Consider the following 22602-nt stretch of genomic DNA (forward strand, 5'->3'; position numbering starts at 1 on the left):
GAGTGAAATACATTCTTTTGTAGGTATCCATAGGAGGATTGAAGGTAGCAACCACAGGGCTTTTAATTTGTTTCGTGTGTGTGTCTCTGTGTGTGCATGCGTGCATGTGCTTGGCTGAGGTGAATGCCAGACTTTGGCTTGGAAGCGAGAGGAGAGAATAGAACCATCTCAGAGGACTGACTGGTTGGCTGCGCGGCTCGGATGGTCTCACCCTGCTCCCCACAGAGTGCACTGGGATTGCTGGATGAAGGCAGCATCTCCCTAAACTCAACATCCCTGTTGCTCCAGCTAGGAAGTCAGCCACCTTCCTCTCCTCTGTCCTTCGGCTCACAGAATTCTGGAAGCATCCTCTCTCTTCCTGAGCACCAGGATCATTTTACTCCTTCTTGGGGAGGCTGCATTTGCTCTTCTCTGCTGATTTCCTTCCAAACATACTTCAAGGAGCTGATGACAGCTTCAAGTTTGGGTCCAAGTTTAGACTGCATTTAAAGAAGCTCCTAGTGGCCACCTTGTACGGATGGACAAAGTCAGGCCTGAGGGAAACCCTTAGCTTGGGGATTGTCTCAGGTGGACTGTCCTGAGGGACCCCTGCACTGGGGACATTGGGCTTCGAGGGCACACAAGGGTGTGAACAATACAGGGGGCTGTGGACCTCCCCTCCACTCCCTGGAAAGAAAGGGATCAGGGCCCCAGTGTCCCCACGGTCATGAAGTCAGCATCCGGAATTAGTGTCCCCAAGAGAACATAGTAAAACAAAAGGCGATCGCATGCTGAGCCTTTTTAATCACCTAATGGCCCAGACACTGGACTCTGCAGCTCAGGTTTCTGCCGGGGCCCAGCTCGGGCACCGTAACTACACCCAAGTTTGGCCGGCCTTCTCCACATTACAGCCGCGACACGGACGCACACAATTGAAGTATTTGAGAACAATGAAATATGCATGGCTATCTGTGACAGCCCCGTAAAGTCGAGCAATTAGCCGCTTAATCCGAGAGAGGGAGCCGGCCCTGGGCAGCCCGCGGTTCCCCATTAGTTAAATGCATTTTGTACGTCCTCATCCCATCAAATCAACTAACACTTCCTTTAATTGGTTCATGAATTATACAGCCGCCCCGCATTATAATTTAATCGCCTGTAAACATTCATAGGGCCCCACCGTAAAGCGTATCGCGCTCATTAATTCGTTAATTTCAGCAGATGGAAGGGGAGATCGGATGAACGGTGGCAGAACACAGCGCCTTGGGCAATGGAAGAAGGGGAAAAAGGTGGGGGGCCGTTTAGGTTTTTTAAGGGCTGTCAGAAACTCAATCTGTGAGCTGTCAGCAGCCCGGACCCGTCTCCACCCCCTCCACTCCACAGACTGCGGGAAGTGACTGGCGGATTCATATGGAGGCTTGTCAACCGTCTTTAAACATCAAGCCAGCGGGTAAACCGAGCCCAATGTAAATTAATTCTTGTCTTACGGCCCCCCTTTCTCTGTTCCCATGAATATTTCATGGCGGGCAGCATAAATATTAATTCTAATAGTTCTGCACAGTGGTTATTATTTCTGTTTTATGACAAATATTCATAAAATATTCAGGACCCTTTTTTAGAACATTTACACACTTGATTGTGAATTTTCCCAGTTTTCTGGGGACACTGTAAACATATTGGGGTTCTCTTGATGGACTTTTCCCCCTTAATTAATACCACTGGTTATTAATATTTAATCAGATTTAGGTTTTTCCAGAAGTGAATCCTATTAGATTAGAGGGCTAAAGGGTATGTTTTTCCCCTTCGGTCTGTAAAATGGGAGATTTCTGCTATCATGAGACCGTTTCTCTTTGACACCTGCATGATCTGACAGAGGATGACCTTCTTGCCTTTTTATTTTGAAAACAATATCAATCCTTTTGTTTTTTTTTTTGGCACGTGTCTATTCTCCTCTTACTTTTTAGTGGAGAGCTCTGGCAGCAACCCAACTTACTGTAATGAAATTCTTCAGAAGATGCCACTGCAATATTTATGCAAGGATTTAACATAATTTTGGAGTAATTAAAGTATGGGTTTAACAACCACGGTGGCGGATTCTTTAGGCAAGGCAGCTGTGATTGGGGACGAAGGGTCTTTTGGAATCTGTGGAATTTATCTTTAGTCCTGAGAGGCAGCTGTGCCCTGTGTCCTTAGTGAGGCACCCTGGAGGGTGGGAGCTGGCACACCCCCTACGTAACAGGGGACACAGGGGAGTCTGAGGTGGGGTCTAGCACGCCGGGACAGTGGGGGCACATAAGCAGGCTCAACCCCTGTCCCGCCCGCTAGCTGGCTTGAGTCCCGGCAGGTTCACTGTCCCTTTCGTGATCCTCACTGGAGATTTCAGGAAGGCGCCGCCAACTTCAGGGAACAAAGCATGATTATTTTACATCTGAGAACTTAGCAGAGCAGCAACGGAGAGTCCTAGATTCAGATGGCCCTGGAGTCCAGCCTGGAGGCAACACTTCCCCTCTCAGAGTCCGAGTCTTTGCACCCTCGAAATGGGCGCGATCACAGTCCCAGGGTCGTGTACTTCTCACGAGGATTAAATAAGATAGCACGTGCATGTAACGTGCTTACTACCCGTGCCTGGCAGGTAGGAAATATCAATAAAACAGTTTTGGTGCTGATTAATGGAAGGCAAAGGATTAAAATTAAAACCAAGAAGTAAAAACGCTTGTAGACAGAGGGATTCATGGAAAAGCTCCAGCTGCAGAAAAGGTTAAAACACAGGTTTCTCTGCAGCACGTTTGTATAGATAGATATATATATAGCAGAGAAGTCAAGGCTGGGGAATCTGGTGGTGGGTAACGACAGTGCTGTGGCAGAGGAACATTGGAATGTGCTTATGTAACTTCACCAGAGACAGATTTTAAAGCAGCACTTGTCACTGATGGAGACTGACTCTGAGAAAGGAAACCTCAAAATTAGCACACCTACCCGTGTCTCCACTGCCCTGTTTCCAGTGACCAGTGACGAGGAGATGCACTTGTCCCCCAGGTGACCCAAGGATCCCGGATCTGCACACCCTGGCTGTGTGTGCAGGGTCTCAGACCCGTGCCTGTGGGGCCGCCCAACGGCAGGTCAGGTCTCGAGCAGAGGCACATGGGTGGGCCTCCATGGCAGAGCATCTGCTGTGTTTCCTGCCTCAAATCTCTTCCAGCTGATCTGTTGCAGGTGGAGAAAGATGACATTGACTCCAGCTGGCTCTGAACCTGGGCCTCACAGCACAGCCCCGGGAGCTAAAGCTACACACGCAGCCAGGGCTTGTGGCTTGAGCTGAGCAGTGGGAGGCCAAGGCCCCCCTCCTTCCCTTGTTCCTTCAGCGGAATCACAGTGGAGTGCTGTGACCAAGGGCACTGACACTGGAGAATTTACCTGGGTTGAGTCGTAGCTCCATCACTTCTGGCCGGGGAACTTGGATTGGTTGCCGAACTCTTCTGTCTCTCAGTTCCCTCATCTGTTCTAATGACACCCCCTGCCTCTCAAGTTTGTGATGAGGACGAAGTGGCCTCACGGAGGCTAATAGAAGAGCGCTGGTGTGTGGGCCCACGTGGGTTCTGTGTTGTTATTACACACTAAGTGTCTTGTCAGGATGCAATCGTGGGAAGCAGATGCTGAGACAGGGTCAGGAGTGAAGAGGAGTTAATGGGGAAGGCACACCTGTACCAGGAAAAGAGCCCAAAGTAAGGTGGGTGAGGAGTCATGGATCATGACGCTGACCTGGCGCAGCCCCTGACAGCCCCTCAGAGGGCTCCAAGGGGCAGAAATGCCAGGTGCTGGTACCCCTGTCATGCTTAGTCTTTGGCCAAAGGTCACCCCAGAGTGTGACCTTGGTTCAAAAGCTTGGGTTAAAAATCCATCGGTTGGCTAGCACAGTGGCTCATGCCTGTAATTCCAGTACTTTGAGAGGCCACGGTGCATGGATTGCTTGAGCCCAGAAGACCAACCTGGGCAATATGGTGAGACCCTGTCTCTATAAAAAATGTTTTTAAAAATTAGCTGAGAGTAGTGGCATGTGCTGTAGTCCTAGCTGTTAGGGAGGCTGAAGTGGGAGGATCGCTTGAGCCGGGAAGGTCGAAGCTGCAGTGAGCTGTGATTGTGTCATTACACTCCAGCCTGGGCAACAGAATGAGACTCTCTCTCTCAACAAAAAAAAAAGTCCAAGTCCATCAACTGGTGGATGCATAAACAAAATGTGATAGATCCAAAGAATGGAGCACTGTTTGGCTGCACGAGGAATGAAGTTCTGATCCATGCGACAGTCTGGATGAACCTTGAAAACATCAGGCTAAATGAAAGCAGCCTGGCACATTGGCCCTCGTGGATATTCTATGTAATTATGTGTTAAGTGCTTTCTGTGGGTCATCTGATTTAATCCTTAAGACAATCTTGTGAAGTCCTCTTTCTTTTTATCCTAGATGGAGACTTGGAGAGCCATGTCTTGTGAAATGTGCAGAATAGGAAAATCCGTAGAGACAGAAAGTCCATCAGTGCTTGCTTAGGGCTGGGAGCTGGGGAAGAGGAAGTGACTGTTCGTGGGTGCAGGGTTTCCTTTTGGAGTGATGAAAATGTTCCATACTTAGATTGTGTTGATGATGGCACAACTCTGAATATACTAAATCCATTGAATTAGACTCATTACAGGGGTGAATTATCACTCAGTAAAGATGTCAAAACAAAAACAAAAAGGTAAGGGCCTTGTTCTGCCACTGCTTTATAACACCCCCACCCCCAGTCAACCTGCCCTTCCTCCCCCTTGGGGCCTGGACCTGGTTTACGGAAGGCAGGGCTGTTGCTGGTGGTACACAGAGCATTTCTCTTTTCTTCCTGACTTCCATGTTAGTAGAAGTTGACTTTTTTATTTTATTTTAATTGTTTTTAGTGAGAGGGTCTCACTGTGTTGCTCAGGCTGGCCTCAAACTTCTGGCCTCAAGCAGCCCTCCTGCCTCAGCCTCCCAAGTAGCTGGGATTATAGGCATGAGCCACTGTGCCTGGCTTGAAGTTGACTTAAAAAACGAAACAAAACAAAAACAACTCTGGCTTGTTTCTCTTTACAAAAATCATATATAGTAAAAAGTTTTTTAAATATATGGAGCTAAAAAGAGAACGTAAAGATAAGCAGGAACAATCTTTTTTTTCTTTTATTTTTTTGGAGACAGAGTCACTCTCTGTTGCCCAGGCTGGAATGCAGTGACATGATCTCAGCTCACTGCAACCTGTGTTTCCCAGGTTCAAGCGATTCTCCTGCCTCAGCCTCCCAAGTAGCTGGGATTACAGGCATCTGCCATCACACCTGGCTTATTTTTAATAGAGATGGGGTCTGACCGTCTTGGCCAGGCTGGTCTCAAACTCCTAACCTCAGGTGATCCACCTGCCTCGGCCTCCCAAAGTGCTGGGATTTTAGGTATGAGCCACCGTGCCCAGCCCAGAAATAATCATTCTTAATGTTGCAGTCTTTTTCTTTTCTATACATTTTTTTAGTGGGATCAAACAGTATTGCCTGACATATAACCTGATTTTTTAAATTAACAATATGTCAGGCCAGGCATGGTGGCTCATGCCTATAATCCCAGCACTTTGGGAGGCTGAGGCTGGAGGGCCGCTTCAGCCCAGGAATTCAAGACCAGCCTGGGCAACATAAGAAGAGTCTCTACGAAATTCAAAATTAAAAAAGTAGCTGGGTGTGGTGTGCACACCTGTGCTCCCAGCTACTTGGGGAACTGAAATGGAAGGATCACTTGAGCCCAGGAGATAGAGGTTGCAGCCAGCCATGATGGCTCCACTGCACTCCAGCCTGGGGGGACAGAGTGAGACCCTGTCTCAAAAAAAAAAAAAAGACATGAACATATTTCTGAGTAGTTTGTTGTAATAGTGTTCACCAATGACCAAGTGTGTCTCCTGGATTACTTCCTTTGGAAACTATCCTTGCCTCAAACGAGAGGTGGCCCAAGGGAAACATCCCTGAGCTTCCCCTCCCATCCCAGTCTAGCTAGAAATGGAAAATAGTTTCGTTAGAGTAGCAAACTGTGGTCTGAACAAAGTATTATTTGCGCTCTTATGAATGTTTGAATTTACCCTAAGCTATAAAGGACATATTTATTGTGATCAAATTGTACCGATCAACAGAAAAGGAGGCACTTGGTTTTAAAACTTTTTTAAATTAAAAAAAAAGAAGAGTTGAACAGTCATTGGGAATAGACTTGAGGATGTGAAACCTGCCCATGTTAAGATACTTAGGCTGGGCACGGTGGCTCAAATCTGTAATCCCAGCACTTTGGGAGGCCGAGGCGGGCAGATCACGAGGTCAGGAGATTCAGACCATCCTGGCTAACACAGTAAAACCTCATCTCTACTAAAATACAAAAAATTAGCTGGGCGTGGTGGCATACGCCTGTAGTCACAGCTACTCGGGAGACTGAGGCAGGAGAATCGCTTGAACCCGGGAGGCGGAGGTTGCAGTGAGCCGAGATTGTGCCACTGCACTCCAGCCCGGGCAACAGAGTGAGACTCTGTCTCAAAAAAAAAAAAAAAAAAGTAATTCAGCAATGGGAAATCTTGTGCTAAATATTTAGCACTTAGCACATGCCAGGAATGAAGGACTCAGCACCCACAAGGCTGTCCCAGCACCTGGGCTCAGACCGCCCACACCCAGGGTACTCAGAGGCCTACTCCTCCTGCAGTGGGGCTCATCTTGGTTTTCTGTTTGTTGGTGGTCTCTGCATGACTCACTCGCACTTTCTGCCCCTCTGCCCAGTTTTTCCCAAGGCTGCTTTCTTCCTCTCATTCTCTGCTCATCCTTATCTTCCATTTCAGTTTGCACTCTCTAACAGCCTGTTGCTCACAGCTGCTCTTAGGCACGGATGTGGCCTCTCTCTGCCTTTAGACTAGACGGAGACCTTGTCCTGACAAATCCATACAAAATGTCCACTCCTGCTCTGTGTTATGTGAATGCCCCACAGGTTGCCATTGCTGGAAGACTAATTTGGCAGCAGCTTATATGTTACGTCTCCACTCTGATGTGTCACGGGCCCACATTTAATTAAAGATAAGCAGACCATTCTAAGTGGCAATCCACTGTGTCATTTTGCACTTTTCTGGATGGCTCCCCTTTCTCTCTGGTTCCCTTCTTCTGTGGTGGTCACTGGGAAACTCCCCTTGAGAGGAGACCCCAGGATTATTCCACAGTCAGAGTCATCTGCAGCCTGCCTGAGAAGGGTGCACCCTGGATGTGTGTTTCAGCCCCAAGAAGAGGCTCTGTGTGACAGAAGCCGAGACTTCATTTAAAACCCGAACAGCGTCATTGCCATGGAAGGAGGAGGCAGATTAAGCCTTTTTCAGGAAACTGTTTTCTAGGCCAGATCTTCCCAGTTTGAGTGTCAAATTTGCAAATGCTAAGGTAGTAAGGGATCTGTCTGTGCCTCCTTGTATGTGTCACGTGTCGTGCATGTAGTTCACATTTTTATATATCCTGGACACAAATCCTTTGTCAGGTATGTGTTTTGCAAATATTTTCTCATAGTCTGTGGCTTACCTTTCATTTTCTTAATGTCTCTTGAAGAGCAGATATTTTTAACTATTAGGTTTTTAATAAAGTCTAACTTATCAATTATTTATTTTATAGATCATTATTTTAGTGTCATATCTTGGAAAATCTTCAACCCAAAGTCATAAAGATTTTCTTCTACAAGTTTAATGAGTTTTAGGTTTTACATTTAGGTATGTGATCCATTTTGAGTTGAATTTTGTATATGCTGTGAGGTTTGGGTCAAGATTATTATTTGCATGTGGAGGTCCTGTTGTTCCAGCATCATTGGGTGAAAAGACCATTCTTTTTCCATTGAATTGCCTTCAAAGCTTGTTGAAAAGTAATTGATGACATTTGTTGGTGTCTATTTCTGTACTCTGTGTTCTGTTCCTTTGATCTATGTGTCTATCCTCTCACTAATACCCCCACACTGTCTTGATTACTGTAGCTTTGTAGTCAGTCTTAAAATCAATTTGCTCTTCTTTTTAAATGTTGTTTTAATAATTCTAATTCCTCTTTTCCATATAAATTTTAGAATTAACTTGTATAGAATATTCAGAAAACCTTGTTTTCTGGGCATGGTGGCTCATGCCTTCCAAGCTACTCAGGAGGCTGAGGTGGGAGGATCACTTGAACCCAGGAGTTTGAGGCTGCAGTGAGTTATGATTTACTGCTGCGCACCACTCCACTCCAGCTTGTGTAACAGAGTGAGACCTTGTCTCTCAAAAACAAACAAACATGTTGGAATGTTTTGATTCAAATTGCATTGAATCTGTAGATCTATTAGGAGAGGATGATGGACAGTTTACAATCTTGAGTCTCTGCATCCGTGAACATGGTATAGCTTACCCATTTATTTGTCTTATTGATTTCTTTCATTTATGTTTTGTAGTTTTCAGTACACAGACCTAGTATTAGTTAAATTGACACCTAAATATTTTATTTTTATGCTATTGTAAATGGTACTTCAAAATTTCAATTTCTGTTTATTGCCAGTATCTAGAAAGTCCGTGTTTTTTTTTGTATATTGATCTTGTATCCTGCAAATTCACTAAGCTTACCTATTCTAGTAGCTTTTTTGAAAATTCTTTGGGACTTTCTATTTGGACAATCAAGTCATCTACAAATAGATGACAAATAGAGACAGTGATGGGATATTTTTGTTTTCAATTTATTTGCTTGTTATATCCTTTTCTTGTCTTATTGTACAATCCAGGACTCACAGTTTGATGATGAATAGTAGAAGTGAGAGTGGACATTCTTGCCTTGTTCTCAATTTTAGGGAGAAAGTGTTTAGTCTTTGGGCATTAAGTATGATCTTAACTATAGTTTTTAAGTAAATTCCCTTTATTAGGTTGAGGACTTTCCCTTCTATTTCTAGTTTGCTGAGAGTTTTTATCAGGAATTGGTGTAAAATTTTGTCAAGTCTTTTTCCACATCTGTTGAGATGATTATAAACTTTTTCTTCTAATGATACAGTAAATTACATTGATTGACTTTTGAATGTTAGCTTTCCATTCACAGGCTAAATCCCACTTGGTTGTAACGTATTACTCTTTTTATGTAATGCTAGATTAATTAAATTTCCTAATATTCTGCTAAGGATTTTTGCATTTGTGTTTATGAGGGATGTTGGTCTGTAGTTTTATTTTAATGTCTTTGTCTGGTTTTTGGTATCAAGGAAAAGCTGACTAATAAAATCAGTATTCCTTCCTCCTCTATTTTCTGAGAGAGTTTATGTAGCATTGGCATTATAGTTGGTGTAGAATTAATACTATCATACGGTTCGTTGTTTTGTCCATCTGTTTATATGTATACATGCATGTATTCAGAACCTCATTAAATTGTAAGTTTATTCAAGGTCAGAGAACTTCTCTCCCCCAGTTGCCTTCATTATAATGTCTACTAACTAGTTGTGTTTGTGTGTGCATGTGTTAAATATATATAACATAAAGTTTACTATTTTGACCATCTTTAAGTGTAAGTTTAGTAGCATTAAGTACCTTCACATTGTTGTACAAACATCACCACCGCTCATCTCCAGAACTTTTTTATCATCCCAAACTGAAACTCTAGACTCATTAAAACACTAATTCCCAATTTCCCCTTCCCCCTGCCCCTGGAAGCCCCATTCTACTTTCTGTCTGTATGAATGTGACTACCCTAGGGACCTCAAAAAGTGGAGTCATACAATGTTTGTCCTTTTGTATCTGTCTTATTTTACTTAGCATAATGTCTTCAAGGTTCATCCAGGTTTTAGCATGTGTCAGAATTTTATTCCTTTTTTTTTTTTTTTTTTTTTGAGACGGATTCTCGCTCTGTCGCCCAGGCTGGAGTGCAGTGGCGTGATCTCTGCTCACTGCAAGCTTCACCTCCCGGGTTCACGCCATCGTCCTGCCTCAGCCTCCAGAGTAGCTGGGACTACAGGCACCCGCCACCACGCCTGGCTAATTTTTTTGTATTTTTATTAGAGACAGGGTTTCACCGTGGTCTCAATCTCCTAAGCTCGTGATCCACCCACCTCGGCCTCCCAAAGTGCTGGATTACAGGTGTGAGCCACCATGCCCGGCCCAAATTTTATTCCTTTTTAAGACTGATTGGCCAGGCACAGTGCTCACGCCTGTAACCCCAACACTTTGGGAAGCCGAGGTGGGCGGATCACCTGAGGTAAGGAGTTTGAGACCAGCCTGGCCAACATGGTGGAACCCCCGCCTCTGCTTAAAATACAAAAAATTAGCTGGGTATGGTGGTACGCACCTGTAATCCCAGCTGCTCGGGAGGCTGAGGCAGGAGAATTGCTTGAACCGGGAGGCGGAGGTTGCAGTGAGCCAAGATCGCACCATTGCATTCCAGACTGGGGGACAAAAGCGAGACTTCATCTCAAAAAAAAAAAAAAAAAAAAGACTGAATAGAATTTCATTGTGTGTACAGCCGTGCACTGCATAACAACATTTTGGTCAGTGAGAGACCACACATACAATGGTGGTCCCATAAGATTCTGATACCATATTTTTACTGTGCCTTTTCTGTGTTTAGATATGTGTGGATACACAAGTACTTACCATTGCATTATAATTGCCTACAGTATTCAGTACAGTAACATGCTGTACAGGACTGTAGCCTAGTTGTGTGGTAGGCTATACCAACTAGGTATGAATAAGTGTACTCCATGGTGTTCACAAAACAACACATTTCTCAGAATGTGTCCCTGTTATTAAGCAACACATGACTGTATAGACCACATTTTGTTCATCCATTCGTCTGTTGAACAGTTGGGTTGTTTTCACCTTTTGGCTGCTGTGAATCATGCTGCTAAGAACACTGGTGTACAAATATCTGCTCAAGTCCCTGCTTTGGGTTCTTTTGGTCATATCCTCAGAAGTGGAACTGCTGGATCTATGTTTAATTTTTCCAGGAGCCAGCATGCCATTTTCCACAGGAGCTGCACCATGCTATATTTCCACCAGCAATGTGCGAGAGCTCCAATCTCTCTACAGTCTAGCCAACACTTATCTTATGGGGTTTTTTTTTAAATGTGTAATAGTCATTCTACTGAGTGTGAAGTAGTATCTCCCTGTGGTTATATCATATTGCTTTGTGTAGAATTTTGCAATAATTGAGGCTTATTGGTTAAGATCAAGAAGCCAACACAGGCCCCTGCCTCTGGGAAGAACTGGGCATCATATTTGCAGTCAGTTATTGTACATCATATCTCTCAACTTACCCAATCCATCCATGGATCCAGCGTAAATTTCACCCTCAGTTTCCAGTGATGAAAGCAGGGGATGAGCTTCAAGGTCATTGAGGAAGGAGTCTTCCTGTGTTCTTCAGAGTCTCAGGCAGTGTGGCTAGAGGGGGCGTTACAAGGGTGGGTCAGGGGATCCCAGTTGTCATTGGATATCTGACACCAGTGCTCAGAGTGACAGAGTATGAACCCCTCAGCTCTCTGGGACCCAGTAGACTAAGTAGATTGAATCAGGGCAGTGGTGCTCAACCCTGGCTACACACTACAGCCACCCAAGGAGCTTTTATTGATTTACTCATTTAGAGATGGAGTCTTGCTAGAGATGCACAGGCTGGAGTGCAGTGGCGCGATCACCACTCACTGCAACCTCCACCTCTAGGGTTCAAGCGATTCTCGTGCTTCAGTCTCCTGAGTAGCTGGGACTATAGGCACACCCCACCATGCCTAGCTAATTTTTGTATTTTTTAGAGAGATGGGGTTTCACCATGCTGGCCAGTCTGGTCTCAAACTCCTGACCTCAGGTGATCCGTCCATCTCGGCCTCCCAAACTACTGGGATTACAGGTGTGAGCCACCGTGCCCAACCTATTTATTTATTTAGACAGGGTCTTGCTCTGTCACCCAGGCTGGAGTGCAGTGGTGTGATTGTAGCTCACTGCAGCCTCAAACTCCTGGGCTCAAGCAACCCTCCCACCTCAGCCTCCTAAGTAGCCAGAACTATCGGTGCGTCACCACACTGGGCTAATTTTTAAAAACTTTTTGTAGAGATGGGGTCTCACTACGTTGCCCAGGTTGGTCTTGAAACTCCCGAGCGCAAGTGATCCTCCTGTGTCAGCCTTCCAAAGTGCTGGGGTTACAGGTGTGAGCCACCACACCCAGTGAGGAGCTTTTAAAAATCCCATTTTCAGGCCTCACCCTGGACCAATTATACCAGAATCTCTGGGAGTGGTGCCCAGGCCTCAGTATGCTCAAAGCTCTTGTTGGTTTCAGGGTGCGGCCAAGGATGAGACCATGGATTAGAGCCGTGGCTCCCATACCTGCCTGGGCATGAAAATCACCCGAGCTTCTGACTTACGAATGCGAGTCTCCCAGCCCCTCCCCTGGAGGTTTTGGTTCAGTAGCTCTTGGGGGAAGGGGTGCCTGCAATCTGTATTTTAGGCAAGCCTTCCAGATAATTCTCAACACCAGACAAATCTTGGAAACACGGATCAGGGTGGCCCTTCTCCAACCTTAACGTGCCTACAAATCACTGAGGATCTTGTTAAAACATGGACTCCAGTGGGTGGGCAGTGGGGCTTGAGATCTGCATCGTTAATAAGCTCCGGGGAGGTGCTGAGGCAGCTGATCCAGGGTGCCCACGTGGAGCAGGGATTAGAGGCCTCCCAAGGCACCTTCCACCTCCCTTCCTGAAGCATCTACCAGCCTGAAGTTCTGCAATCCCAGGGGCAGGTAGAGTGCCCGCTCCTGGCCAATCCAGGCACCCACACCAAGACCCTCACCCACACTAGGAGGGTCTGCCCAGCACACCCTGTTTTGAGTATTCTTTGCTTTCACCATTCTACCTTTCCTGGCTCTGTAATAAACAGCAGAAAACAACAAACCAGTGGCTGGGGGCATGCACAGAGCAGTAGCTCTCAGCAGAGTGGCCTGGGCTGCCCCTGCACCCCGCCACCTGGCCCTCATATTGGGCACGATGAGCCAGGATAATCAGAAGCTTCCAGCATGGAGCAGGGCCCTCCGCAGCGAGGCTGTCCCCAGCAGTGTGCTTCAAGCACCCATTTGGTGTCCTTGTGCGTCTCATCTTGCCAGCCTTTCACAAGCCATTCCCTTGAATGACGACAGGCAGTCTTGGTACGCTGGGTTAAAAATCTTTCAAATGGGGCTTGTTTATGAAGCAGCTTCAATTATCAGGGATTTCCAAACCGGCTTCCTTTCTACTGGCGTCGGCATCCAGAGCCGCCAGCAGCAGTGACAGCCGTGTTTTGGTGTTGCTGTTGGGCCTTGCAGTATCGGGGGTGCAAGGGGGGCCGCGTGTTCACAGCATCAGGGATGAAAGCCGCTGCGACACCTGCACTCCCTGTGTTTACACACTCCCCGATCTCGCATGTTTTTTTTTTTTTGGTGGCTGTTATTTTGCAGCACTTGTGAATGGAAGTCATTATCAAGCACATGTGCAAGGAGGACGTGGCTTTTCATGGCTCCCGGCCGCTCCAGGCTGCTGGGGAAACAGTTGGGCTGGCTTCCTGGAGGGGCAGCTGCAGTTTTCATCAGGCACCAGTGAGGGGCTTCCTGGCGACTGGGCAGAAGCAAAGCTCAGCGAACAGCATGGGCAAAGTGAGAGAGAGAGAAGCAAGGCCACAGGAGAAGCTGGCCTCGAAGGAGAAAGAGATTGTGGCTCAGGGACTCACAGTTATTTTAAGTTCACACATTTTCTAGAAGCAAGTGGCACTGGAAAAACTGGATATATGACGTGTCCTTTGGGTAACAGTTGCAGGAAACCCAGCTTAGGCAAGAGAAGAGATATATATATTCATGTCAGTGAAGTGCTGAGGCTGGCTACAGGCACAGCTTGATCCAGGGCCCCAAACAATGTCTCTCACCATCTTTCTGCTCTCGTGGTGTGAACTTCATTCTCAGTTACGCTCTCTTTGGGCGCAGGCCCCAGGGAACCCCGGGCTTCCACTTCATTGCCTTTTCAGCTTCATCAGAAATGAAGCTCATTTCTCTCCAGCAAGCCCTGTGGTGGCTTCTCATAGACCTGGCTTGGATCAGCCTTCCATTCTAAACAAATTCCTGTGGCCAGGAGGAGCCAGCACACAGATTGGTGACCTCTGGGCCTCCCTCAGGCCCAGCCCTGCAGCCCTGGAGCAAACTAGCTCAGGAACCGATCATAATCCTGAAAGATATAATCCTGAATTCCACAATCCCAAATGTTAAAATCCTGAAAGGTCAGAAATCCCTAAAGTCTAAAATTCTGAAAATCACAATGCTGAAAGATCAAAATCCCAAAAATATAATTCTGGAAAAAACATTGTTTTAATTATTTAAAAGATGTTTATTTACATTTTGAAAAGGGGATTTATTTGAGATATTAAAAACACCACAGAGCACTTTGTAGGCCAATTTACACAATAAAATTGGCCATAATAACTCAGATACACTGAGGATAAACACTCGGGTACACTAATAACAGTCACACAAGTATTACAGTTTTGAGCAGATGAATCATCTTCATAAAGAAATAGGTTAAAAATGAAATGTATAAATGCATATTACTATGGTTGGTCATTGTGGGAACTCAGCTTTATAACTGTGGCCATCTGAAATACCATGACAGACAACCTACCTTTGTTTTTTGTTTTGTTTTTCAGAGACGGGGTCTCGCAATGTTGCCCAGGCTGGCCTTGAACTCCTGGGCTCAAGGGATCCTCCTGCCTCAGCACAACCTAAGTCTTTTGACAGGATTGACCAAAAACCCAGATGGGTCACCACCACGTATGTAGTCCATCCAGAGAGCTGAGCTCTCAAGAAACTTTATCCTTCTCAAATGCAGATGCATAAATAGGACATCTCGTCATTTACTGAGGAAGTTTTAAACTGTCCATGTCCATGTGCAGTGCTCACACACACTCAGCCTTGTGATAAGCCCTTTCATGAAATCAAATTACTGATGTCCATGGCAGCAGAAGCACAGCCTGTCCAGCCCTCAGAGAGAGACCAGTTCGCCTTCTGTATTGGTTCTCTCCAGAACCCTGGCTGATTACACAGGACCCACCAACAGTGAGAGCAGGGCAGGGCAGGGCAGGGCAGGGCAGGGCAGAGCAGGGCTTCCCCACCCACCCTCTCAGACTCACAGCCCTCTCCTCTGGAGACACCTGCACAGACATGCCCAAAAGAATCCTTTACCACGTTGCTAGGTGCTCCTTCATCCAGTCAAGGTGACACATAAAATTAAGTCCACAAGTCTACCTGTTGTCAACTTGGCACCCATAGGCACCTCCTGAAACCATATATAGTTTCCAAGATGATGCAGCTAGCCTGGGCACCGCTGAAAACACACAAATCACTCAGAATTCGGCTTTCAGGGTTTCCACATTTGGGATTTTAATCTTTTGAAATTGTGATTTTCAGGATTTTAGACTTTAGAATTTAGACTTCAGGGATTTTGAACTTTCAGGATTTCAGCATTTGGGATTGTGACATTTGGGACTGGTCTTTCAGGATTATGATCCATACCCGGTAGTTCCAGCCAAGCCACAGGGATGCGAGGGGGCCAGGGTGCCTCCCAGAGGGAATCAGGAGAATGAAAAGGCGTCTACAAGCTAAGGAGAACAGTGAGTGTGAGGACAGCGTGCGGGATCTGGGTCAGACCCGGCTTTGCCAAGGCCAGGTCCCTCATCTCCCTGTAAAACATGAGGTTTTGGCTCAGTTTCATAACGACGTTTAAGGACCAGCACCTCTCTGAGAATCTGATGAGCCCGCCCAACACCAAGGAGGGCACACATTCTCCATGTAGTCAGCAGTTTGTATCTAATTTCCGGGGCTCACAGGACCTGTGGGGTGCCTGGCTCAGAATCCCTGGCCCAGGTGTTTCCCAAGGCAGTGGATTCCAGTGACCAGGGCCACACTGGGCTCCCTCCAGTGCCGCTGACTCAGCAGTTCTGGGCGAGGGGCATAGGCATGCACCATCAAAGGCTCCCGACGGGATACTGATGCAACTGGTCCCTGGGAATTACATGTCTAAGATCCCGCCCAACCCTAGGATTTTAGATCAGTCTCAGTTCTACCAGTTAGATGAGTTTTTTTGGCAGGGATGGAAAAAAAAAAAAACAACAGGCAGTGGGCAGAGACTTTAAAAAGAATGCTAGGCCTGGGCACCGTGGGTTCATTTCTTCATTCCTTCACAGGCATTTCCTGAGCACGTGCTGCTATTGCTCTGGACAGAGCAGGTGACACCTGTGTCCCCAAGGCTGGTCTGGGCCCCATGGGAACCAGTGTCCCATTGGACCTACCAAAGCATGGCCTCTTGGCAGCCCGCTCAACACATCTGGAGAATTCCAAGGATGTCAGTGAGGGGCTGCTTTTGTTCACTGACTTGGAGGAGGCAGTCTGAAAAGAACGGAAAAGCTTCCCACCGTGTTGTCAGCTTGGCACCCATAGGCACCTCCTGAAACCACATTTAGTTTCCAAGACAATAACAAGGTAATAGTCCCGCCTAACATGCAGCTAGCCTGGGCACCGCTGAAAACACACGACTCTCAGAATTCAGCTTTCAGGATTTCCACATTTGGGATTTTAATCTTTTGATTAATCTTTTGATTTAGTCTTTTGATTATGCTGGGAGGGAAGGAGGGAGGTCTCATTCGTGTGTGTTTTCTCCACACGTAGAGGTGCTTCTGGCCTGAGTTTACTTTCTTGAAAGTGAAATGAATACAAGGCTTTGGGTGCACAGGGAGTGTTTGTTGTCACTGATGTTTTCTTGTTGTCGCTGATGTTGTCACCAACTTTGGCCCCAGTGGAAACTGCACATGCCAGTCATAGGAGCCTGTCAGTGTCGTCAAGGAGGAGACTCTTAAATGCAGTGCCTAAATTCCACACGGTGAGCTGGCAAACACTGGAGCTGCCTACTGTGTCCCACACACAGCCAGCACTTGATAAATATAAATGAATTAAAGGACAAACGAGCAAAAGTGAGCAATGGAATGTTCTAGAAGTTATTTTTAAAAAATGAACCAAGATGGTTTAGCGTTAGAAGACCTGGCTTAGCCCCGTGGGTGGGAGCTGCTGGGTCTTGGCTCATCCCCAGCCCCGCCTCTCCCAGCCGGAGCAGCCACACCTCTTCTCATTCTGTTTGTTCACACACTGTCCCAGGCAGGGCTCCTCAGCCATGCACTTGACATTTGGGGCCAGATCATTCTTTGAGGTGGGTGCTGTTCTGTACATTATAAGGTGCTTTCCAGCGTCACTGTCCAGCTGGGAAAACAAAACATGTCTCCAGACATTTTGCCAGATCGTTTCTGGGGGACAAAATCACCCCTGGCAGAGAACCACGCTCCTAAGGTCTTATATGGGCCAGATACGGTGGCTCATGCCTGTAATCCCAGCGCTTTGAGAGGCTGAAGGGGGCAGATTTCTTGAGCCCAGGAGTTCGAGACCAGCTGGGCAACAAAGTGAGACCCCATCTCTGAAAAAAAGATGCAAAACTTATCTGGGTGGGGTGGTGCGCACCTGTAGTCCCAGCTACTCAGGATGCTGAGATGGGCAGATGGATTGACCCTGGGAGGTCAAGCCTGCAGTGGGCTGTGATTGCACCACTGCACTCCAGCCTGAGCAACAACATGAGACCCTGCCTCTAAAAGAAAAAAAAAAAGGTTTTATATAAAGTAAGTGTTCCATTGCCCTAAAAAGGGGGCGTGGGTATTAAACCATTGGAGCTAGGAGTTTGAGAGATGAGAGATGAGTTCCCTGGTGTTCCCAGTCTGAGAATCATGAGAAGTTAGCCCTTCATCTCTTCCGCTGGGTTCTGATTTGGGCTTATTAGCAGGAGTGTCCTGCTCCTTTGAGTCCAGGGCTCCTTTGCGAAAGAGAAAGCGAGAAAGCTGAGAACAACCAACCCCACTTTTCCAAGGAGGGCAGGGGCAGTCAGGGAGCCTGAACTCCCAGGAAGAGTATCCAGAGACGGTGGTTAAATTATAACAGCTGCCACACTGGAGCACCGAGTCTGTGCAGACCTCGCACTGAGCTTGTCACACACTTTATCTCATTAAATCTTCAACACTAGGGAACTATAATTAGCCCCATTTTATAGTTGGGGTAACTGAATCTGACAGAGGCTGGGTCAGTGGCCTAAGCTCACACAGCAAGTCCATAGTGGAGGTGAGAGTCTAGCCCAAGTCTGTGTGGCTCTAGAGAACAAGATGTTCCCCCAAAGGTCACCCAAACAATGACCCCCATCCCCGGGAGTCCCACGCCCAGGAGTGATAGGGGCTGAGAGCTATCCCTGAACCAGGGGAGCTGAGAGCATCCTTGGCAGGGAGCCCTGCTGTCCCGCATCTGTCCCTGGTGACCTCCAAGTGTGGTATCCCAGAGCCCTGAGCAGTGGCTGCAGTGGCTCCACCCACATGCAGGAAATGATGCCCACCCTCGTCTGGAGTGACGAGAGTCAGCCTGGGGTTTGCTCCCCATGACCACCTGCTTGTTCTTGTCTTAATTGCACCCAAAATCTAATATGTAGAGGTAACCAGGTGATGATACAGAGAGGTCAAGCCCATTGAAAGAAGAGTTTGTTACTCATAGCTCCCAGGAAAAGGGGGGCACACCACACCATGCAGGACCTGGCGAGGCACCAGGGTCGGTCAGGAGGCAGCAGGAGTGAGGGGAGAGCGTGCCCTAGAATGCAGACAAGTCACAGTGAGCATAGGGCTGGGCAGTTTGAATAATTTTGGCAAGCTCGGTCTACAGGGATGGTCTCTAGTTGCCTGGCACCCAGCCCTGGGGTGGTTTAGGGCAGGAAAAATATTGGTTTGGGGTGTGAGAGTCAGATGAAGGAAGCGGTTGGGGACACAGGCTCTGGAGTGGTTGGGTTGTACATGAAAGGCAGGTTTGCAGGCACATTGCTTGCTGGCTCTAGGAATTAGCCAGCCCTGGGAGGAGCAGTCTCTCCAGGATTCGCAAGACCCCAGGATGTCACAGCATCATAAAATACAGGAAATAAAAACCATTATTAATATGGTTTATTTCCTTATAGGGTGTTTTTCCTGAATGTGCCATTTGATTCCATCATGGAGCGGCTGACTCTGAGAAGAATTGATCCAGTCACTGGGGAAAGGTTTGTATTGTGTTCCTGGTGGTTGGCAATCCGGGGGCTGCCAGGGGCCAGACCCAACTGACTGACCAATGCCATGGTGGAACCATTGCAGGGATAACACTGGTGACCACTGAAGGACGATTATCGAAATGGACTTTATCCAACTGGCTGTTCTGTGCAATATCTGTTGACACTCTTTGCCTGGAAGAATAACCAGGAAATTTATGTCTAAAGCAACACAATGGTGAAATGTTCACCTACTCTGTCCTGGGGTCAACAGCTTAATCCCAGCACATGAAACAGCAGCCTTGGGTGGGCGTCACCTGTACGTTTCCTCATTGGCCTTTCCTTGAGCCATGATGCGTCCCAGCGGTGGTTGCTGTACAAACACATCCCCATGGGCACAAGTTGCTTTTGAGGCTTCCCATAGTTACAGGAGGTAGATTCCGAGTTTGATTCTGCAGTCTGACCAAGTACAATCACTGCATTCATGTTGAAATGCAATGGAAAATCCCATAATCACTAAGAGGCGGGTGTTGCCATGTCTTCTGACAATCAGGGTCACATTTCTTGGTAGGGACGCAGGGGTGGGGCGGGGCAGGAAGGAAGTTCAGAGATTTTTCTAAAATGTAGACCTGATTTGTCATGGGAGTTTTTAGCTTTCCCATCTCAAGCACTGTGGCGTTCATGTCACTCTGTCCCTGAGGTCTCTCCCAACAGTGAACGGCTGTGGTACTCCCTTCCATCTCTACAGTTGCTGTAATGTCCCACTCCCTTATCTGACGGTGAGCTCCATAGACACAGAACCAGTGCCTGTCCTGCTTACTATGGCACTGTCAGCAGCAGATTTAATGCCGGGCTCAGTGCAGATAAACATTGAATGGAAGGGAGGAAAAAGGAAGAAGAGGCCGGGCGCAGTGGCTCACGCCTGTAATCCCAGCACTTTGGGAGGCCAAGGCAGGTGGATCACCTGAGGTCAGGAGTTTGAGACCAGCCTGGCCAACATGGTGAAACCCCTTCTCTACTAAAAATACAAAAATTAGCTGGGCAGTAGTGGTGCGTGCCTGGGAGGTGGAGGTTGTGGTGAGCCAAGATCGCGCCACTGCACTCCAGCCTGGGCGAGAGAGTGAGACCCGGTCTCAAAAAAGAAAAGAAAAAGGAAGAAGAAGAGAAAGGGAGGAAGGGAGGGAAGAGAGGGAGGATAGGGGAGGGAGGGGAGACAGGAAGGAAGGAGGGAAGGAAGGAAGGAGGGAAGGAGGGAGGAAGGAAGGAAAGAATTTGCCCATATATGATTGTATTCTGTCCTCCTATCACCGATCTGTCTCCCTCTCCCTTGAGCAGGAAACACATCTTGGATCTTTCTGTAGCTCCAGGGCCCATCAGTCAAAGGTATGCACACAGCGGTACACAGTAGTAAATGTTTGGTGATGGTGGTCATGGCCAGGACACCCCAGATTGGTCCACAATAGAGTAGAGTGTCCCTTTCTCCCCTGCTTCCGGGCCAGGCCATGGGTCACCTGCTTTCCTTCGTTGCAGGTACCACCTCATGTACAAGCCACCTCCCACCATGGAGATCCAGGCTCGCCTCCTGCAGAACCCGAAGGATGCTGAAGAGCAGGTCAAGCTGAAAATGGACCTGTTCTACAGGAACTCTGCTGACTTGGAGCAGTTGTATGGGTCTGCCATCACCCTCAATGGGGACCAGGACCCATACACAGTCTTCGAATACATCGAGAGCGGGATCATTAATCCCCTGCCCAAGAAAATCCCCTGATGGGTTCAGAGCCAGGAGCGCCGCCCCAGGGAAAGCATTAATCCCCTGCCCCCAGCCCCACAGCCTCGGCAAAGCTCCCCTAAAAAGCCAATAAAGCGTGCTAGATACAGTCTCGTGCGTCCTGAAGGTGAGGTGGCTGGAAGTTGGCCTCATGTAGGAGTCTGGGGACACAGGACAGGTGAAGCCCACAGTGGTGATAAAGTGGAGTGCAGGCTGTGTCTCTGGAGTCGGACCTGGGACAAGTGGTGGCTCCAGCACCACCGCATGGTGTGTCCTTGGAGTCCCAACCCACAGAGCCTCTCTTCTCACAACCAACTTGGTGCTAAAAACTGTAGCCACCTCGCAGGGTTGCTGTAGGATAGGGGAGTGGTGATGCCGATAAAGATCTTAGCGCAGTGCCTGGCTCTGGAAGCACTCAACAAACGCAGCTTTTAAAACACCCACCTTGGCTGGGCGCAGTGGCTCATGCCTATAATCCCAGCACTTTGGGAGGCCGAGGCGGGTGGATCACAAAGTCAGGAGTTCGAGACCAGCCTGGCCAATATGGTGAAACCCCGTCTCTACTAAAAATACAAAAATTAGTTGGGCATGGTGGCTGAAGCCTGTAGTCCCAGTTACTCAGGAGGTTGAGGCAGGAGAGTCGCTTGAACCCGGGAAGCGGAGGTTGCAGCGAGCCAAGATTGCGCCACTGCACTCCAGCCTGGGTGACAGAGCAAGACTCCGTCTCAAAAAACAAAACAAAACAAAAAAACCAAAAACACCCATCTCTCGGGCGGCGCCATCCAGCCCAGCTCTTGGTAATGAAGAGCATGATCATCTGCCTGTCCAATATGGCAGCCACTAGCCATGGGTGGCTGTTGGGCACTTGAAAGTGACGAGTGCAACTGAGGGGATGGTTTCAACATTGTATTTAATTTTCACAAATTTAAATAGCCACTTGTGGCTCCAGACGACAGGCGTAGCTGTCTACATCTAGAGAGATGTAATGCAGTTTTTGATGGATGTAGCACAGTTCTTGACAGATGTAGCTGTTTCTTTAGACTTGCTTCTTCAGTTCTTCAGGTCCCACGGAGTGAAAAGAAATGGTCCCTCTAGGGTCTGCAAAGCCCGCGGGGCCCAGGAGCAGATGCCAGAGGGACAGTGACATCTTATGCTGATGGAGCAGTCGATCCTCTTCTTCCATTATTTCCTTTGACCTTCCAGACGGTCTTCATTAGGTAGGTGCTTGGGGGTTCCCCCAGCGACAGGAGGACACTGAGACCACAGAGGGTAAGTGCCATGCCTGAGGTCGCCTGGATCCAAGGCTAGACCTGAACCCAGTGCTCTGGACCACACCCGTGCTCTGCCTACCTGGCCTCAGCAGCCCAGGCCAGCCTGGGTTCTAGCCGTGGGCTCTGGGAAGCTTGAGGAGTCTGGGCCTGATGGCTAGAGCCCCTTCTAATCTGGGGTAGCCTAGGGCCCTTCCAGCAAAGATCTAACCCTCGCACCAACCATGGTAGCCCAGGACCAGGCCAGCCAGCAGCTCCCATGGGCTGAGCCAAGCCTCCTGTGCCCGCCTCCTTTGCTTCTGTCCTGGTTGCAGGCAGGATGAGCGCCAGGTCATCCCAGGGCCTTTCTCAGGGGCCTTCTCCAGAGGTCCTGCCTCCTGCACCTTCCCCTCTGCCTGGCGGCTCAGTCTCCACCCTGCCTCCCTGCACTGCTCAGCCACTGGATACCACCTCCTGAAACTCCATCAGT

At 47.9% G+C, this 22602-nt stretch overlaps 1 protein-coding gene across 7 annotated transcripts in view; it reads left to right on the plus strand.

Annotated features, from left to right (window-relative positions):
- Positions 1–20975, plus strand: part of AK8 (adenylate kinase 8) — a 152548-nt gene extending 131573 nt beyond the window's left edge. For 6 of the 7 annotated variants that reach the window (XM_055270589.2, XM_055270587.2, XM_055270590.2 and 3 more), the window contains 2 exons: positions 19032–19112; positions 20628–20975. In XM_055270589.2, coding sequence (XP_055126564.1) covers positions 19032–19112; positions 20628–20865 — 319 coding nt within the window. In that variant the 3' untranslated portion in view covers positions 20866–20975. The remainder of the gene's footprint in view (positions 1–19031; positions 19113–20627) is intronic. The other variant, XR_008656462.2, reaches the window with a different exon arrangement.
- The last annotated feature ends 1627 nt before the right edge of the window (positions 20976–22602 follow it).

Source organism: Symphalangus syndactylus, chromosome 3 (assembly GCF_028878055.3).
Source record: "Symphalangus syndactylus isolate Jambi chromosome 3, NHGRI_mSymSyn1-v2.1_pri, whole genome shotgun sequence".
In the NCBI taxonomy this organism is placed as follows: Eukaryota; Metazoa; Chordata; class Mammalia; order Primates; family Hylobatidae; genus Symphalangus; species Symphalangus syndactylus.